The 17,321-nt window shown below is 42.3% G+C and overlaps 2 protein-coding genes across 14 annotated transcripts in view; one reads left to right on the top strand and one right to left on the bottom strand.

Annotated features, from left to right (window-relative positions):
• The window catches only part of Ank2 (Ankyrin 2), a 59,620-nt gene extending 44,773 nt beyond the window's left edge, over positions 1–14,847 (bottom strand). For 2 of the 13 annotated variants that reach the window (XM_089258993.1, XM_089259001.1), the window contains exons 1-12: positions 14,051–14,834; positions 8,373–8,474; positions 7,855–8,307; positions 7,033–7,797; positions 6,621–6,824; positions 5,272–6,199; positions 5,021–5,140; positions 3,916–4,198; positions 3,455–3,861; positions 3,170–3,381; positions 1,218–1,422; positions 66–92 (exon numbers count right to left, since the gene is read on the bottom strand). In XM_089258993.1, the coding sequence (XP_089115119.1) occupies positions 66–92; positions 1,218–1,422; positions 3,170–3,381; positions 3,455–3,861; positions 3,916–4,198; positions 5,021–5,140; positions 5,272–6,199; positions 6,621–6,824; positions 7,033–7,797; positions 7,855–8,307; positions 8,373–8,474; positions 14,051–14,575 (4,231 nt within the window). In that variant the 5' untranslated portion in view covers positions 14,576–14,834. Of the gene's footprint in view, positions 1–65; positions 93–1,217; positions 1,423–2,332; positions 3,382–3,454; positions 3,862–3,915; positions 4,199–5,020; positions 5,141–5,271; positions 6,200–6,620; positions 6,825–7,032; positions 7,798–7,854; positions 8,308–8,372; positions 8,475–8,883; positions 8,905–10,382; positions 10,923–13,273; positions 13,457–14,050 lie in introns of those variants that run through there. The other 11 variants (XM_089259003.1, XM_089259002.1, XM_089258996.1 and 8 more) reach the window with 11 other exon arrangements.
• Positions 14,848–15,533: 686 nt separating this feature from the next.
• On the top strand, positions 15,534–17,296 carry Mcad (Medium-chain acyl-CoA dehydrogenase). Its single transcript, XM_018100587.3, has 3 exons — positions 15,534–15,700; positions 15,919–16,272; positions 16,335–17,296. The coding sequence occupies exons 1-3, from the start codon at positions 15,683–15,685 to the stop codon at positions 17,220–17,222; spliced, it is 1,260 nt and encodes a 419-aa protein (XP_017956076.1). The 5' UTR covers positions 15,534–15,682; the 3' UTR covers positions 17,223–17,296.
• The last annotated feature ends 25 nt before the right edge of the window (positions 17,297–17,321 follow it).

Below are 17,321 nucleotides of genomic sequence, written 5' to 3'. Positions count from 1 at the left end.
TTGTGAATTTCTGAATTTATTTTATTTTTTATGGTTTTTTGGACATTTTGTCATTTTTTAGTTACCTTTTAGAGACCTTTTCCGAAACACACCTTCAATGGATTGAGAAAACAGAATGGAATGCGTGCACAAATGCATTTGACGCATTAGTACAAAATTATAGAACAATTAAATACGATTTCAATTAAGAATTTAATTAAACTATTTTTGTATTTTTAGTTTTGCTTTGTTCCAAAAATCAAAAACATATTCAACTGAAGTTCAAGGAAAATCATAGAACAAAAGTCATATATATATGTACATAAATAAGAAAAGAAGAGGACAAATATATATATTTATATATATGTATATATAAATATAGTATAATATATACTGGATCAAACACTGTTTGGCACAATGATAACATTTAATCGAGTACGAGAGAGAGAGAGAGAGAGAGAGAGAGAGAGTATATGTGTGATTGGGTTCGTATTTGTATCTGTAATTGTGTGGGTGTAGCTTGGAGTATGAGCGTATTCTATGTCGGTATGCGGGGGTGAATGAACATTTAACTATGCTGTTTGCTGTTACGAATACTTTTGCTTTTATATATACTGTTTACTGTTAAGATTACTGTTACTGAATATAAAAACGAGGCTACTGTTAATCAAATTTGGATCGTAATTTCAAATTGAATTTGGAGTAAATGCTGCAGAAACGAAATAGAGTTTAACCCGAAACAACTTATACGCATCAACTACACAGACACAAGCACATTGTTTCTATCAAATGCGACCTGGATTTTTGGCAATTTACGAATTATTATAATTATTATTAATATTTTAATTATTATATTGGTAATTTGGCAATTTTCACTGTACAACATTTTATGTATATAGATATATATGGCATGTATATATAGTACATGATAATTGTATGTAGTACATTATAGTTAAATAAAGAGGAAATATATACTAAACGAAATCATACTGAATACAGACTAGAGTTGGACTAAAGGACAAAACTAAATGGAAACTAATTAGAAACGAAGTGGAAATGGAATTATAAAAGGAAAGCCTGAGAGGTTTACAGATACAGAGAGAATGGCTTCAGGTATTCGTTACTCATAGATAAAACATCAACCAACAAAACAACATAATGTTAAGTATATACTCATTATATATGTAATTTGCTTGACAACAACACAAAAGGGAAGAACATAAACAAAGTTAACTTACCTGTTATCGAACAGAGCAGGCGTAGCGTTGGCGTATTGCCCGAGTACTGATTTATCATGCCCTGGCTGTGTGCCTTCGGGGCGGGCATGCTCAGAGTGATTGCCTTGTGGAATTTGCGACGGCGCGGCTCGACCGTTACGATCGGCGAGACGGCAACGCCGCGACCCAATAGCTTAGCCGTTAGATCTGGATCAACTGGTTGGGCCTAGAAATGTAACGAATTTTCGGCACTATAGATAACAAAAATCGATTTTCGGGCCACACACACACACACACACTCTTCAGCAATAATGGTAGATGAGAAACACAAAATTAAATAAAATAAAAACTATATATACGAACTATGCGTCATTTGTTAAAATATATACATATATCTATATCTATATATGTATAACTCTAATGCATAGAAAAATACAAAAACTAAAATTAAAATTTAATAAATGAAATGAGTTTTGGGCTAAATGGTGAACATTTTTGTTTTTGTCTTTTGTGTCATATTCTTTTTGTTGTTTTTTTTTTTATACAATGCTTATTTAGGATTTAGATGTTTCATTCATACAACTATTATTTTTAATGGTTCTATTGAGCAATCGCATGTTTTTAGTTAATTTAACTACAAACAATAACAATGTTCAAGCCCATTTATGTCCCAATAAATTTAGTTATCAAAAAAAACTTTGACTACAACTTAATCGAACCCTAGAAAACGAAAATCTCAGCAATTTGCCGTAAATCATATTTTATTGAAATTTATATACAAAATGCAAAATAAAATGTGCTAAAAGAAAACGTTTTAAACTCATGAGTGGGGCCATCATAAAATCGTATTTTTTCCTCTTTTTTTTTGGCTTACAAGTTCGTTAGGCATTTCTGAGCCGAACCCAATTGTATCGGTCTCTAAGCATTTTTATAATACATATATACAACTATATAGTATTTCACAATTTCCATTATATTTCTTTTTGTTCTCAAAAAAGCAATTTAATCGAAAAATTAATGAATAAAAACTAAAATTAATGAAAAGATTTTCATTGTTATAAAGTTTTTGTTGAACTAAATTTATTGGGTATAGTACTTCATTTCAGTAAACTTTTATAATCTTATGCATAGGTAAGTTTTTCTCTTTTCTGTGTTTTTTTAATATGTTAATTTATAATAATAATAGGCATATGTATATTTAGTATTATTATTAGTTGTCTACTTCGATTGGACAATTTGTTTGTTAGAGTTTAAGAAAATATGCGATTTGTTGGATAAGTCGCTTGATCCATGATCAATCATCGTAAATAGATTAATATATGTATTTTAATATTATTGCAAGTCACTCTAAAATAATTCTTTCTTTGTTTAGTCGTGGAGTACCAAATAATTCTCAACTAGTTCTGCAGTGTGATTTCTAGTAAATTCTCAAACAAAGTGCACATATAGATATATAGCATAAGTAACATATACATAAAGCCCCCAAAACAACAAAAAAATTGTAATATTGTAACTAGAGGCATTTAAAGTAGGAATATTTCTAAACAAATCTAAATACTAGTATTGGAGTAGAATATTTTGATTTGATAATAGGTTCCGCCTTTCAAGTTAATCTGAACTGATCATGCTGGATATATATATATATATATATAGATATATGTACGTGTATATCATAGACGCGAGTTACAATGTTTTTGGAGCGGTATTAAATCTTGATTAATTAATTAGTATTTAAATGCGTACTTGTAATATTTCGGAAAACTTGGCTGATATACTTGGAGGAAGCTATTTATGTTAAATGCACGATTATTGGTGTATACTCTATATAAATCGATCGTTTAATTTTCTTTACGTTGATCTTGCTTCTTGATTTACCAAATGAGCGAGAAGCGCTTCTTTTTGGGCACATGATTGACGCTGATCTTGCGTAGTTTCTCGGGCGCAACGCCTTTGCGTGGTTTAAAGAGGTTTACCTGTAAGCCAACTTTGATTTTCTTGGTCAGGGCGCCCTGTGGGAAGACGGCCTGAACCTGTGGCACCACAGTGCTGGACACCATGCCGCCTTCGGGTCCAATTGCATGCACCTCCTGGCGTATACGCGATACGACAGCGAAATACTGCGGGAAATCGTAGGTGACAAAGCGACAGACATGATTGCCGGCCTGCTCCTCCAGCTGAGCGATTTCTGTGGCAGCACAGGAAACAAATTGGAAAGTCAAATGAGAAAAGCTGATTTAGGCCATGTCAAGTCCACTCACCCTCTGGCTCGAAGCACTGTTGCATGACATCGTGAATAACCTCCTCGGAGTTGTCAATGGTATGTTCTCGCCAGGTTTCACCGTTGTCGGAACGCAAGATGATGATCTCACGCTCCTTGCCACGCAGCGAGGCGAAATGCGGCACCTCCATGACCACGGGCCCAATGAACTTGGTCGAGCACGGTCCCAGTTCAAGCACGCGGCTGGCCAAGGCCTCACCCTCCATCAACTGCGGTGGATGCATGGTGCGCTGCGGCTTTACATACCGGCAGGTCACCCGCGTCGGCTGGCAGGTGGAGCGCGACGGTATTATCATACGGACGCCGCTGTGGCGACAACCACGCATGGCACCGCCGCGTGCATCCACCAGGAATGAGACCAGGAAGCTCTTCCAGCTCAGCTTGCGACTACAAAGCACCAAGTTAGGAATCATACTTGAGTAAGTCGATTGCTATACCTACCCCACATGTGGTGGCTCATCGTTGCCAGCTCCATTGGCTATATAGACACCATCGACCGTTGCCTTGGGCGAATTGCCATAGACTTGAGCCTTGTGCGGACTGATCATCTCCTCGCCAATGGTAGGCGGTACTCCACCTGCATATTCAGCACTTTGGGTCATGCGATTGGAGTCCATGCGCTCATCGCGCGTAACATCAATGGGCAGCGAGTCATCGCCTAGGGATTTCATTTCATCAACGGTCAGATAGCGATAAGGTTGATCGGATAGCATATTATCTTCGCCTATGGGATTTTATTTTTCGTTTATTTGCGTAGCATTTCGGTTGCATTCCACAGCATTTCAATTAAGCACAAGACAGTCCAATTGGCCATATAGCGAAGTATTGTTGTTGTTGTATTGTGTTGTATAGTGTAGTTCAGTTGTTGTTGTTGTTGTTGTTATTTGATTTGCAGATGATGAGAGCGCAGTGCATTGAAAATAGAAGAATGCAAATGAGTTTTTCTTTTAGTTGAGAAATTTCGTCAACACTACATGCATATTTTGTATAAATAAGTAGATACATATATATATTAATAGGATGATATATAAAGCTAGCATGAATCATAAATAGGAGCAATAGTATATAGCTTAGTTTATAGATTATATCAAATACATCATTTAATATATATATTTTTATAAAGTGTTTCATGCCATGGTACAAAAAAGTCACAATTTTCACCCAAAAACCTATCTCTTGTATATTTACATGGACATCAAGGTATTCGAAATGAAACCGTTATGTACTACTTATCGATACATATCAATACGCCATAACGATTTCATATATGTATATTAAAGTGTTTAAATAAATCAACAAAATTGGGAAAGGTGTTAAGCACACCACATTTTCGTTTCTTGTGCTTTCTGGTGTTTACGACAACGTCAAGATATAGTTTATACATTTAGACGAGGCAACCATATAAAGTGCTGCATTATCCTTGTTTATTGATTATAAATTTGGTTCCAATTGGATTCCAATCTATGCCAATTGGTGCACTTGATAGCAGTCGGCTCTTCAATATTAATTTACAGTTGCCCTTGCAACGTTTCAATTGACAACTTACTGGAGACATATAGATAGTCGCCCTGGTAATACGGTTGAAAGATCTGGTTGTCTGGCCTACGGTCTCGATCACCGCCAATGCCAAACTCGTAGCATGCGTCCAATTCCCATTCTGTGTCACCTGACGGCACACATAAAAGGGTTTGTTTTTTTTTTTTTCGATTTACTTAAGACTAATCATAACTTAGAGTATTTCTGTGGTCGAAGTATGTGTCTGTGTTTAGGTGTAAGCCGAATAGAATCTATACATACCACCCTCTTCCTCGGAATCGGACATGAAGGATTCGTGCATGGCTTCTGGCGCCACAACGCGATACTTTTCCTCCGTCTGAGCGGTAGCAGTGGCATCCTCGTCCTCCTTGGTAATCGACTTGAGGGAATCGAGCACACTGATGTAGCCCAATTTGCGTGCAATATGCAAAGGTGTCTGGCCATTGACAGTCTGGGCATTTGCATTGGCCTTGTGCTCCAGCAGCAAGTTCACAATATGGCAATGGCCCTGCTGAGCGGTCTGATGCAAAGGAGTATAGCCAGCCTTGGTGGCCATATCGATGTTGGCCCCGTTCTGCAGCAAGAAACGCACCATGTTGGCCTGGCCGAAGTGGGAGGCCACATGCAGCGGAGTATAGCCAGCCTTGGTGGCCATGTCGATGTTGGCACCGTTGCGTTGTAGAATCTCAGCCACATTGACATTATCCTCCTGGGCGCACAGATGCATGGGTGTTAGACCGTTCTTGGCTGGATGATTGACGGCAGCCTTATGCTCAATCAGTAAATTGGAAATCTCGGCGTGTCCCTCCTGGCTGCTTAGATGCAGTGGCGTGAATCCAGCCTTGCTCTCCGCATTGGCCTGAGCGCCGTATTCCAACAAAGTGGTAGCAATGTCCATCTGGTTCTTGCGCGCCGCAATGTGCAGCGGTGTATGTCCGTTCTTGGCGGTGGCATGTGGACTGGCGCCCTTCTCCAGCAGCAGCAAGGCCACCTGCTGGTTGTTGTAGTGGCAAGCCACATGCAACGGGGTAACTCCATTCTTGCCCTGTGCATCCACATCCGCCTCCTTCTGGAGCAACAGCTGAGCGACCTTTATGTGCCCATACTTGGCTGTCAGATGTAATGGCGTAAAGCCCTTCTTGGTGGCTGCGTCCAAAGCAGCGCCGTTCTCAATCAGCACAGCGGCCACCTAAATAAATAATGACTTATAAATATACTGAAATTGCGTTTCTCTATGCACCACTTTTATCTCTACAAAAATTAAGTTGCGAAGGCGATGCATAGCTCTAACTACCTGTTCAGGAATACAACTTAATATGAGCTAAAAATTGTAAATAATAAATCAATGTAAATAATACCAAAATAATATCGAAGTGGAGACATTTATTTATGGCCAACATAATAGACAGTAACAAAAGACGTAACGAAACTCGTAATACTCGATGAATGTAACAGAAACAAAAATAAAAGTTATAATTAAAGCAAATATACATAAGGAAACTCAAAAACCAATTTCAAATGAAATACTCCTGATGACGTATCCAGAACAATTGCATTAGGTAGACGGTGTCGATGTGATCCGTTATCTTTTTGGCAATCAAGTCTTTTACCTCGTCCTGACCTTCCTTGGCGGCAATATGCAAAGCCGTGTACATGTCCTTCGTAGTGGCATCCACCTGAGCGCCATGCTGCAGCAACAGCATCACAATATCAACGTTACCCAAACGTGAAGCGATGTGCAACGGCGTTTGCTGTTCCCGAGCACGCGCATCAACCTGGGCGCCATTGCGTAAAAGAATACGTATGATGTCCGTCTGAAAGAATAATACAATTTGAAATTAACGCTTTATTTAATATGGAGATCTACGTGAAATATCGATGATTACAAATATCGAGTAAATAAGAGAACAAAACGATCAATTTGAATGAGTATTTAGTGAATTACTCAAAAAGGTGATAGCTATGAATAGTTTTGATATCGATAGGAGCCTTTAACGGAAGAGAACTTTGAACGACACTCACCTGATTGGCGCGTGCAGCCAAATGCAATGGAGTCTCGCCACGCACAGTGGGCACATCGGGGCTTGCGTCGTGCTGCAGCAAGTAAATGACGATGTTCATGCAACCCATGAAGGCGGCCACGTGCAGCGGAGTTAGACCGCTTTCCGTAGTGGCGCTAATGCTGGCGCCGTGGCGCAGCAACAGCTCGACGACCTTCAAGCGATTCTTTTTGCAGGCAATGTGCAGTGGTGTAAATCCATTGAGCGCACGTGCGTTAGCATCGGCATTACGGTCCAGCAGGAGCTTGGCCACACGCACATGTCCGCAATGGGCGGCCACATGCAGAGCAGTGAGATAATCGACGGTGACCTCATCCACTGGTGCGCGATGATAGAGCAGAATGCGAGCAGCATCCACATGCTCGCCCTGGGCGGCCATGTGCAAGGGCGCCAAGCCGTTCTTGGTTTTGGCGCTGATTGGAGCACCGCGCTCTAGCAACATGTCTACGACTTGCTCGTGGCCGGAACGTGCGGCGCAGTGGAGTGGAGTGAGGCCATCACGAGTCTTGGCCTCGATGTTGCCGCCCTTCTCGAGCAACAGCGAGACCATGTTCGTCTTGCCCCACTTGGCAGCCACATGCAAGGGGCTGATGTTATGCTTGGCCGAGTAGTTGACATCGGCGCCCTTCTGGATCAACAAATTGGCAATGTTCTGGTTGCCATAATGGGAGGCAATGTGCAGCGGTGTAAAGCCCGACTTGGAAGTCACATCCGGATTGTGGTCATTCTGTGGGAGACAGTAACTAAGTAGCCGAACAATATTTAGTTTATGATACTTTCTTACATCCAGTAGAAGCGTAGCAGCCTTTACGTCATCCTTTTTGGCAGCTATATGCAGTGCTGGCAAACGCACCTTGCCGCGTGTATCGCTCTCGAGAAGCACGGCTACAACTTTGTCGTGTCCCTGCTGCATGGCTACAGCCAGCGGAGTGAAGCCATCCTCCGTGGCCAAGCTCTGGTTAGCGCCATTAGATAACAAGAGACGAACTACTGCATCGTGATTCTCCTGGGCAGCCATGTAGAGGGGTGTGAAGCCATTCTGCGACTGCACATTGACAGAGGCATTGTGCTCCAGCAATAGCTTCACCACTTCCTCCTGTCCAGCCAGCGAAGCAATGTGCAGCGCTGTATTCCCCTTCTTGGTGGCGCTGTCAACAATCGCTCCGCGTCGTAGCAGCTCCGAGACAACGTGTATGTGTCCATCCTTGGATGCCAAATGCAAAGCATTCAGGCCGTTCTACAATGAATTAGTCGATGAGAGATTAGGTATTGAATTTCACGTTTCATGAAGAATTTACTCACCGCATTGCTAGTGTTAATGTCAATGTTGTTCTTTAGGTGTTCCAGCACGCGCTCCAAATTTCCAGCGCGTGCGGCACGAAGGAAGGAAGTATTACCATCGCCCTGAAATTATAAAAGATAATCCTATATAAGTAACTCTGTTATGAAAATGTTAATGTACTAAGAATTCCTATATTCCAAAGAAATAGAGAGGTAATCCGTATAATCGAAATAATTTCTGCATAATGAGAATTAAAAACTCGTTTTGGAACAGTTATAAATGCAAACTAATCATCAAATAGACAAAACATATTACCATTTTCTTATTGGATTCTCCTTTAGACTAATGTTACATTTAAATAATTTTAATCAAATTATTACACTTTGACAGAGTTGTATAACTTAGCTTTTAAGAGCTATAAATCAAAGAGCTGTGCTCTGCCCTTTGGCCAAACGTAAGTTGCGTGCCAGCTGCGTGTTCATCAAAAGAGCTTTAGTTGTAGCTGAGGGCTGTTATTGATCGTATATTTACTTGCATGTGGGTAAAGAGCCGTTACAGTCGTTGCGCAACTGAAGCTCGCATTGCGAACTGTGAACTGTGCACCTGGTGGCATGGGCAGGGGTATGGAGGTGTAGAGGAAGGGAGACCAAGTTCAGTTAGCTGACGGTCAAGGCGAGGGGTCAACGTCAGCGTTTTCAATGCGCAGGTGTAATTCGGCTTTGTGCGAACAGCTGCCTTCCCTCTTTCTTTTTTTAATAGCCACCCACAAGTTGTTTATGTTTTCGCTTTGCCTTACGCTCCACTGAGCAGCATTGGGGCGGGTTGCTTGGAATTCGATATCGAAAATGACGTCATGATGTGGCATTGGAAAACTGCAAGTGGAAGGCGGCTTCCAATTGGAAGGTTGATTTTCGCACTGGATACGCAATGCCGACAACGTTATAAGTGACCGCAGACAAAAGTCCCACCGTTTCCTGTCGGAGACCAGCTCCTAAGCTGTTGCAATGCATAGTGAGAGAGAGTAAGCGAAAGAGAGGAGAAGAGGGCGTGAGCAACGGTGAGGGCAAATTCGAGGGCTCGCCCCTCAGCCAATACGGAAGTTGAAGCGGCACCTATTCATGGCATGGCTGGGCCAACACAAAACTCATTTCATATGCTTTTGTACATAAGTGTATATATAGAAGAAGCCCAACTCTAAAGGATGTCTTTAGGCACTGGCCGCTTCCTTGTTTGCCCAACTTGATGAGGGGCAGACACACACAATAACACATTCTAGCAGCCAAAGTTCAAAGGTGGCTCTCAGGGATTGTATAACAAGCTCAATTGAATGCTTGAAGCCTTGAAGTGGATTTCCTTTGAACTTGTGCAACAAAATGTCGCCCAAGTAGCTAATCAGCTCGAGGCTCAAAGCTCGAGTGCAAATTATAATGGAAAATCGGTGCAACAAATGGAGTGAAATTCATTAGGTCCCCGAGAGCAAAGACAGAATATGACTCATGTTATGGATTTTCTCTACATCTCGGTCGTGGCATGAAATGTCGCATGTCATCATTAAATTTAACCTAAATCTGTATTACCTTGCAACACGGGTTGAGGCACGGACTCACGCACAGCATGTACCGCACCACACCCAGTTCGGATGACAAAATAGCTGTCGCTTTCAACAATAGTTAGCTATTTATTTATAGCTCATTGTATAAATGAATATGAATACCTTATATTCGTATTCTTATATCTTGCTCAAATTAAATGCGACTAAGAAAAATCAATAAATCTTTGCTGTCATGCAAATGGCTACCAGGTGCCAGACAGCAACTATGATTAGCCGTATTCTAAAGTTTCTTTTAATAATTAACAAATCGAGTTTTAATTACTCTTTGCTGCTATTTGCAAGCAATTTTTCAGTCCCAGACACTGAAAAATCGATAACGTGCAAAATGGACGCCAACATGGCCGTCTCAGACAGTCTGTTCGAAAAGTTAGTACCCGCTGCAATTGAAATGAGATATTTTCTCAATTATTTTCTTTACCTGAGCTCCATTTTCAGTGACCATTTTGCGTTCACCGTTTTTCAAATAGAATAGAACAACCGAATTTCAATCTTACGATATATATATTTATATGTATATATATCTAGTATAGAAATATTGTGTAAGCGAGGCTCGCGTATGTCGTCACTGATTAGTCATAGTTTTTCTTTTACACTTGGCTAATTAATAAACTTCCTTTTTTGACGCGAATAAAGATTTAACTACTCGAGACTTCTTTTTGTTGAATTTTAAATGCACTCGCATCGATTTTTCCTTGGATTTTATGTAAGCTTTGGTGCATGGGTGTGCGTGTGTGTGCGAGGGTGTGTGTCTGTCTATGTGTGTGTGTGTGTCAGTGTACGTTTCTATGTGACTGTAACTGTGACTGTGTCGCTGTCTGTGTGTGTGTGTGTCTGATTGGATTCCTTTTGCTAGTTAACACAGTCGCTTCTGAATTATACACGCTGAGGAGCGGTCGCTTTTTGCTGCCGTTTTCTTCAATGTTCAACTCCAGACTGGATGTTTGCTAGGCCCAAACGAAGAGTCCTACCTTAGAGTCGTGGTTGAAAATCGTTTGTCGGCAACCGAGTACTGCCAGGATTTTCGAAGGACCTGCGCACTTGCTTATTCCAGTTGGGAAACGCCGCCCGTGTGGCCTGCGTCTGCGCCACCATCACCCAAGGGTGGTTCACTGGCATTGGAAGCGGAAGCGTATGCCGCCCAGTTAGCACGTGCGTCTCGCTTTGTTGACATTTGAAGCCATTGGAAGCGGTGCAGCGAGCACGTGTGCAGTGAGTGCATTAATAAACAAGATACTGGCATCAAGTCTTATAAGAAACCAGTTGAGAACTATAGAAATTGAGATACTCTAAAGAATCTCTAAGTTTGGACTTCCAAGGATTTCAAGGCATTTCAAGACCGTTAAACTGAAACTCGAGAGGATATTATGTGTAAATTGATCCTTGGGGACTTGGGCAACTTTTTTCAGTGGAAAAAGGACCTCCTACCGTCACGTAATTAATTTGCTGTCACACCCAACTGTGTTTGTAATTTCAGCATATTCTAAGTAATTAGCTGAGCAAATATAATTATTTAGAAACAGGTCCTTGGCGCAGTCGGCGTTTAAAACGTTGTTGACTAAGCGTAAACAAGTCTACGAACAACTGCACACAATCCACAGTTGGTTGGTGGAGGGTTTATGTTTTTGGTTTGATGGGGGGTTGATTTGCCTTCCAATCCAGCACTTTGCAAGAGCAATCACTACTCTTGGCTGGACTTTGTTTACTTCCAGTTTCGAATTGGAAATGAAATAGCAACCCCAAAACCCAGCACCCTTACGAAAATCCAATCAGATGCGTATGCAGCCGCATTCAGAGTCACGTTTTGCCAAGTAAGCCAAGCCGAGGCAAGCAAGGCAAAGCAAGCCAAGTAAGAGGAACGACACAATTTCTACTATTGTTCTTGGCAAATTAGCCGATTGCAGGGAATTCCACCCTATTGTTAAAACTTACCCCTAGGCGATTGCATAAAATTGCATTTCGAATTGCATTCGTGACCGGGACAAATTGTGTAAAGTGCTTGCTCTGCTTTATATGCTGCAAAAGGCTGGGCCTGGGCACGAGGGTAAGCAACTAATGTGGCATGTGGCATGTGGCAGCAAGGTGTGACGCACATTTTGGTATTCAATTAATGAGCCTTTCAGCTTTGGCTGGTATCTTTAAGCTGCATTTCAGTCTTTATCGCTTACCCAAACATTGGGCCTATTTGTTTTGGCCAGCAAAGGGTTTTCGATTACACTTGAAACCCATCGAACTCTTTGGGGTTGTGCACGAAATGCTCGAAGCGGAGCTAAATTGCTGGTTTGCATGTCAGCTGCTACTCCATAATAAATGTTGTTTGAGCCTCTATACTCTGTATACACTATGAAGTGCTATATAAATTACTATAGACATTGCCTGATTACTATTTGCGAACAGGTGATCTATTAAACATTATATAACTAATTACATTTCAACACCTAGTGTATTTATACGCTCAATGGAGTGTTGTAAATTTGGTTGTTGTATAGTTAAATTTTATATTTACTATATATTGGGTAAATTAATTTCATGGTTTTAATTTACCCAAAATATATATTAAATTCAAGTTTTCATTCGAAATGATTGATCAGGTGGTAATCTGTTTACTAAAGCTAATCAACTAGTAAAATGAAATATTGGTAAATAACATAATAGAAACGATGATTTGTTTGATCGACACAGAGTATTTACACTTCGATATGGATAAGCATATTGGCCATATTTCCTAATATATTTTTAAACAACTATGTTGGCGTCGATGAGGCTATCGCTTGTCGGCGCGACATGGCATATAACATTTCAGAAGCCAAAGTAGCCACAGCAGAAGAAGAAGACGAAAATAACAAGCAAAGCAAGCACGAATGGCTCGAAGTAAAGCGCCAGTCAGACGACACGGCCTAAGCTAATTGTCCACAACTTTGATGACCTTTGAAAACGCAACAAAAATATGGCGAAGCGAGTCGCGACAGCCAATTTAATATAAAGCTACCCTGGGGCGTCTAGTCGAGAATGGGGAGTGGTGGTTGGGTGAGAGCGAAAGAGAGAGAGAGAGAGGGAGAGAGGCGGAAGTAGTTTCTCGTAGATGAACAGTTCACTGCACTGACACAAAAGACGCCGACGCACAGAATTTAATAAAACAATATACATAATGTAAATATCTTATGCACATAAATCTGTCTATTTCTGTTTTGAAATTCTTGATATATTTGGGTCAACTGCACTTTTGATAGCAAACTATATGTGCGTGTATATTTATTAATATATATGCGTTTATATATTACATAAATCGTGTCCAATATGCCCGCGACTTACGCCCAAACTCTGCAGCGAAGGAAACCGTTTCTTCAATGTCTCCATGCCGTTGATTATTTTTTATACGCAAACAAAACACAGACGCTTAAAATTTATATGGAATAAATATATATATATATCTAAATATATAGACGAGTAGTCACGCGTTGGCCGCCACCAAGAACCGCAGACAGCGAGCGATTCGAGTCGTATTCTAAATTATTTTCTATTCGCCGTACGGCCAGAGACCCATGCGAAGAGCACAAAGAGAAATTCGCCAATCGGTTTTATTTTTAAAACATACACAACAAATTTTAGAGAAGCAAATTATCAAGAGAAAAGCTTTTGAGTGTACAGGATGAATGGGGGCTAATGCGAAAATGAGGCAGGGCTGGGTGTGTTTTGGAATGGGGTGGAGTGTCGTTGGGGGTGCGGAAGGCAAGGCTCTAAGTTCTAATTTTGAAGCTTTTTTTAATAGAGCCCCAAGTGATGCCTGGGAGACGCTACGACGCCAGAGAGTCGTCATGAAGTGGCTAATGGGCCAGCAAGGACAGCGTTAGATGTCATCGATGACTCATTTGGCTTTCAGTTATTCAGCTCAAGGATTGCGATTGCGTCATTCAATGGACTGGCAACTCCATACATACTCATGCATACATACATATACCCATAATAAAGATATACATATACATAAATACACAGTTAAGAGATGAGCCACATGAATATGGGCAATTCATAAGTAAACGCGATCATTGCCCGGGCTCTATGGGCGTATATGATGTACGCCTTGGCACTCACCGCACTCTGATGTCCTGTGGGGCAGTGTTCATGCTTATCGTGATGCTGCTTATTGTTCGTTCCACAAAGCGGGGCGCCACCATGCTGAAAGACCAGCTCATGCTGATGCTGAAAGTATTCATAGTGGCCCACATGCTCCGGGGACAACGGCTTGGGTGGACTTTGAATCGTCTTGGCAGCACCATGAGCTGTCGGATGATGTGATTTCTTGTGGTGCTGCTGCTGATGCTGATGTTGATGCTGGTGCTGGTGCTGGTTTTGCTGCTGTTCTGGATGCTGATGATGGGATTGCTGATGCGACTGTTGTTGCTGATGCGATTGCTGGTGGTGCGATGAGGCATTGCCATGATGTCCGCCATGATGATGATGATGATTGTGTGCCGTGGGTGGCGATGGCATGTTGTGGCCACTGTGTGGCAAATGCGACGAGTGCTGCACGCCTACCTGATGGCTATGATGGTGCGGCACATGACCTTGCGACGCCTCCAATAGCGTTGGCTGTATGTGAGTCACAAATTGAGCCATGATGAAAAGCACTTAAGGCCTTGCACTTGTTTGATTACGATTTTAGAGACTTTTTTCCACTTAAAATTTAGAGGGGTACATATACACACATATGTATACTAAAAAACTGAGAGTGTGTAGCAGTCACACACACTCACACTCACACTCTCACTCACTCACACATGCACTTGCACAAACACAGTGGAACGGGAGTTGGAGACGGCTTCTTCGACGACGGATTAATTTTGCTCTGCGCGTGGACAACCTTTACGCAGGAGCAATGTCAAATGACTGCCTAGCCAAAAGCAGCAGCTATCCCAGTTTTTGCCTTAGATGTGACGGGACTTTCACCTCGTCCTCGTCCTTCGTTGCTTCGCTGCTAGCTTCGGCTCCGAGTCGTGTGCGCTTTTTTTGGGGTGGTGCTCGGTGGCTAAACGGAAGCTTTAACCGGACCAAGTTTTATGTGATGCTGCTGCTGCTGCAGCTGACGTGCCTGATAAGAGCTGCTGGCAATAAACAATTGATTTATTTTTGTTTTTCTTATTTTTTGTTGTTGCTTCCATAGCCCAAGCATCGATTTCGACACAGTAATGAAAGGGCGGCCGTCTGTGCTTTGGGTATATATACGAAATATTGTTATTTTTAACATAACCTTTAAGCTAATTTTGTCAGCGCCTGAAAATATACAATACTTTTTATTTATGGCATTCAAATAGCGCGCGTTGTCTACAGCATGCAAAACTTTTTGCATAAAAAGCTTTTCGTTCGATTTGATTATTGAGTTTCGCCTTGGCCTTGGGATCTCATTTGGGGGTGTGTCTTCACTAGAGTGCCAAAGCGAATGATATTCGCCTGCATGCAGCGAAAGTTTGTTGACGCCACTTTCCAACCCACGCAAGCTTCGTGTAAGCTGCAAATTGTTGTTGTTCTGAATTCGCCGAAAGCAAGCGGGTCTAATGTTCACATCTCGCTTTGGCTACGCTGCGACTTTTTGTGAGCAACAGTTCGCTCGTTTGCTTTAATACGACAAAGTACCTCGGCGAGTCAACAGCGTGACCCAAATAAAAACGGAATAATATCACATATATTTCTTAATTTGCAATAAGTTAATAATATATTTGCTGCGACATGGCATTTCTAAATAAGGTGTGTACATTATAAGTTGAGCATAAGCACAGTTTTGTTGACTCTAGCCAAAGCAATTACAGCCGCCGATCATCTGGCAGACATTTTGAAATACGTTTGAAAGAGAGATAGAGATTTTTCAGATTATTTCTCTTATCTGTCGTGTTTGTACTTTGCCCCTTGGTTGGACTTGTGAACCCATACGGAATTCCGAGACTAATTATTTTGCTTGCTTGTAGCTCGCAGCTCCTGCTATACGTCAGCTGGCCGCCAGCCGGTGCTACGCTGCCGTCTCTCACGTCTCGCCCACCGGTCCATCCTTTGCTCTGACCGAAGAGCAGCAACAGCTCCAGGAGCTAGCGCGCAAGTTTACCCGTGAAGAGATCATTCCAGTGGCTGCGCAATATGACAAGACCGGCGAGTACCCATGGCCGATCATAAAGAAGGCCTGGAGCTTGGGTCTGATGAACAACCACATACCCGCTGAGTTGGGTGGCCTAGAATTAGATGTGTTCACGACCTGCCTGACTGCCGAGGAGCTGGCCTATGGATGCACCGGCATTATGACTGCTCTGGAGGCTAGCGGCTTGGGCGTAAGTGCAGATGACTCCACATTATATATATATATATATGGCTAATCACTACTATATTTTAGCAAACACCTGTGATCCTCTCCGGCAACAAGGAGCAGAAGAAGAAGTATCTGGGTCGTCTGCTAGAAGAGCCTTTGGTGGCAGCTTATTGTGTCACGGAGCCTGGCGCTGGCTCTGATGTTGCCGGCATTAAGACGCGAGCCGAAAAGAAGGGCGACGAGTATGTGATCAATGGCCAGAAAATGTGGATCACCAATGGAGGCGTGGCCAACTGGTACTTTGTGCTGGCGCGAACCAACCCCGATCCCAAGTGCCCGCCCAGCAAAGCATTCACTGGTTTCATTGTTGATCGTGAGACTCCTGGCCTAACGCCTGGCCGCAAGGAACTGAACATGGGTCAGCGTGCATCTGACACACGCGGCATCACCTTCGAGGATGTTCGAGTTCCAAAAGAGAATGTGCTGATTGGCGAGGGAGCAGGCTTTAAAATTGCCATGGGCACCTTCGACAAGACCCGCCCTCCAGTCGCAGCCGGAGCCGTTGGCTTGGCCCAGCGCTGCTTGGACGAGGCCCTGAAGTATGCGCTGGAACGCAAGACCTTCGGTGTTCCTATTGCCCATCATCAGGCAGTGCAATTCATGTTAGCCGACATGGCCATTGGCGTGGAGACATCTCGATTGGCGTGGCGTCTATCCGCCTGGGAGATTGACCAGGGACGCCGCAACAGCTACTACGCATCCATTGCCAAGTGCCATGCAGCCGACATGGCGAACAAGATTGCCTCCGATGCTGTACAAATCTTTGGCGGCAATGGCTTCAACAGCGAGTATCCCGTGGAAAAGCTAATGCGCGATGCCAAGATTTATCAGATCTATGAGGGCACATCTCAGATTCAACGTCTCATTATCTCAAGGAACATGTACGAAATGGCCAAGGACGGTGCCAGATAAGATGTTAGGTCACGGTCACAATCATCCTCATTTCACAAACAACGATAAATAAAGTTAATATATAAGTACTTAAACTATTACTGGAAATGTTGAAAACCA

Source organism: Drosophila navojoa, chromosome 4, assembly GCF_054131105.1.
Source record: "Drosophila navojoa isolate 15081-1374.11 chromosome 4, UAZ_NAV_1.0, whole genome shotgun sequence".
Lineage (NCBI taxonomy): Eukaryota > Metazoa > Arthropoda > Insecta > Diptera > Drosophilidae > Drosophila > Drosophila navojoa.
Note: the sequence above shows the minus strand (reverse complement) of the source record. Positions and strands in the feature narration are given on the sequence as shown.

Bases quoted from the DNA above. Each gene is read 5' to 3' on its own strand.
- Mcad (XM_018100587.3), top strand. The intron at 16,273-16,334 runs GTAAGTGCAGAT...ACTATATTTTAG, and splicing joins TGGAGGCTAGCGGCTTGGGC to CAAACACCTGTGATCCTCTC.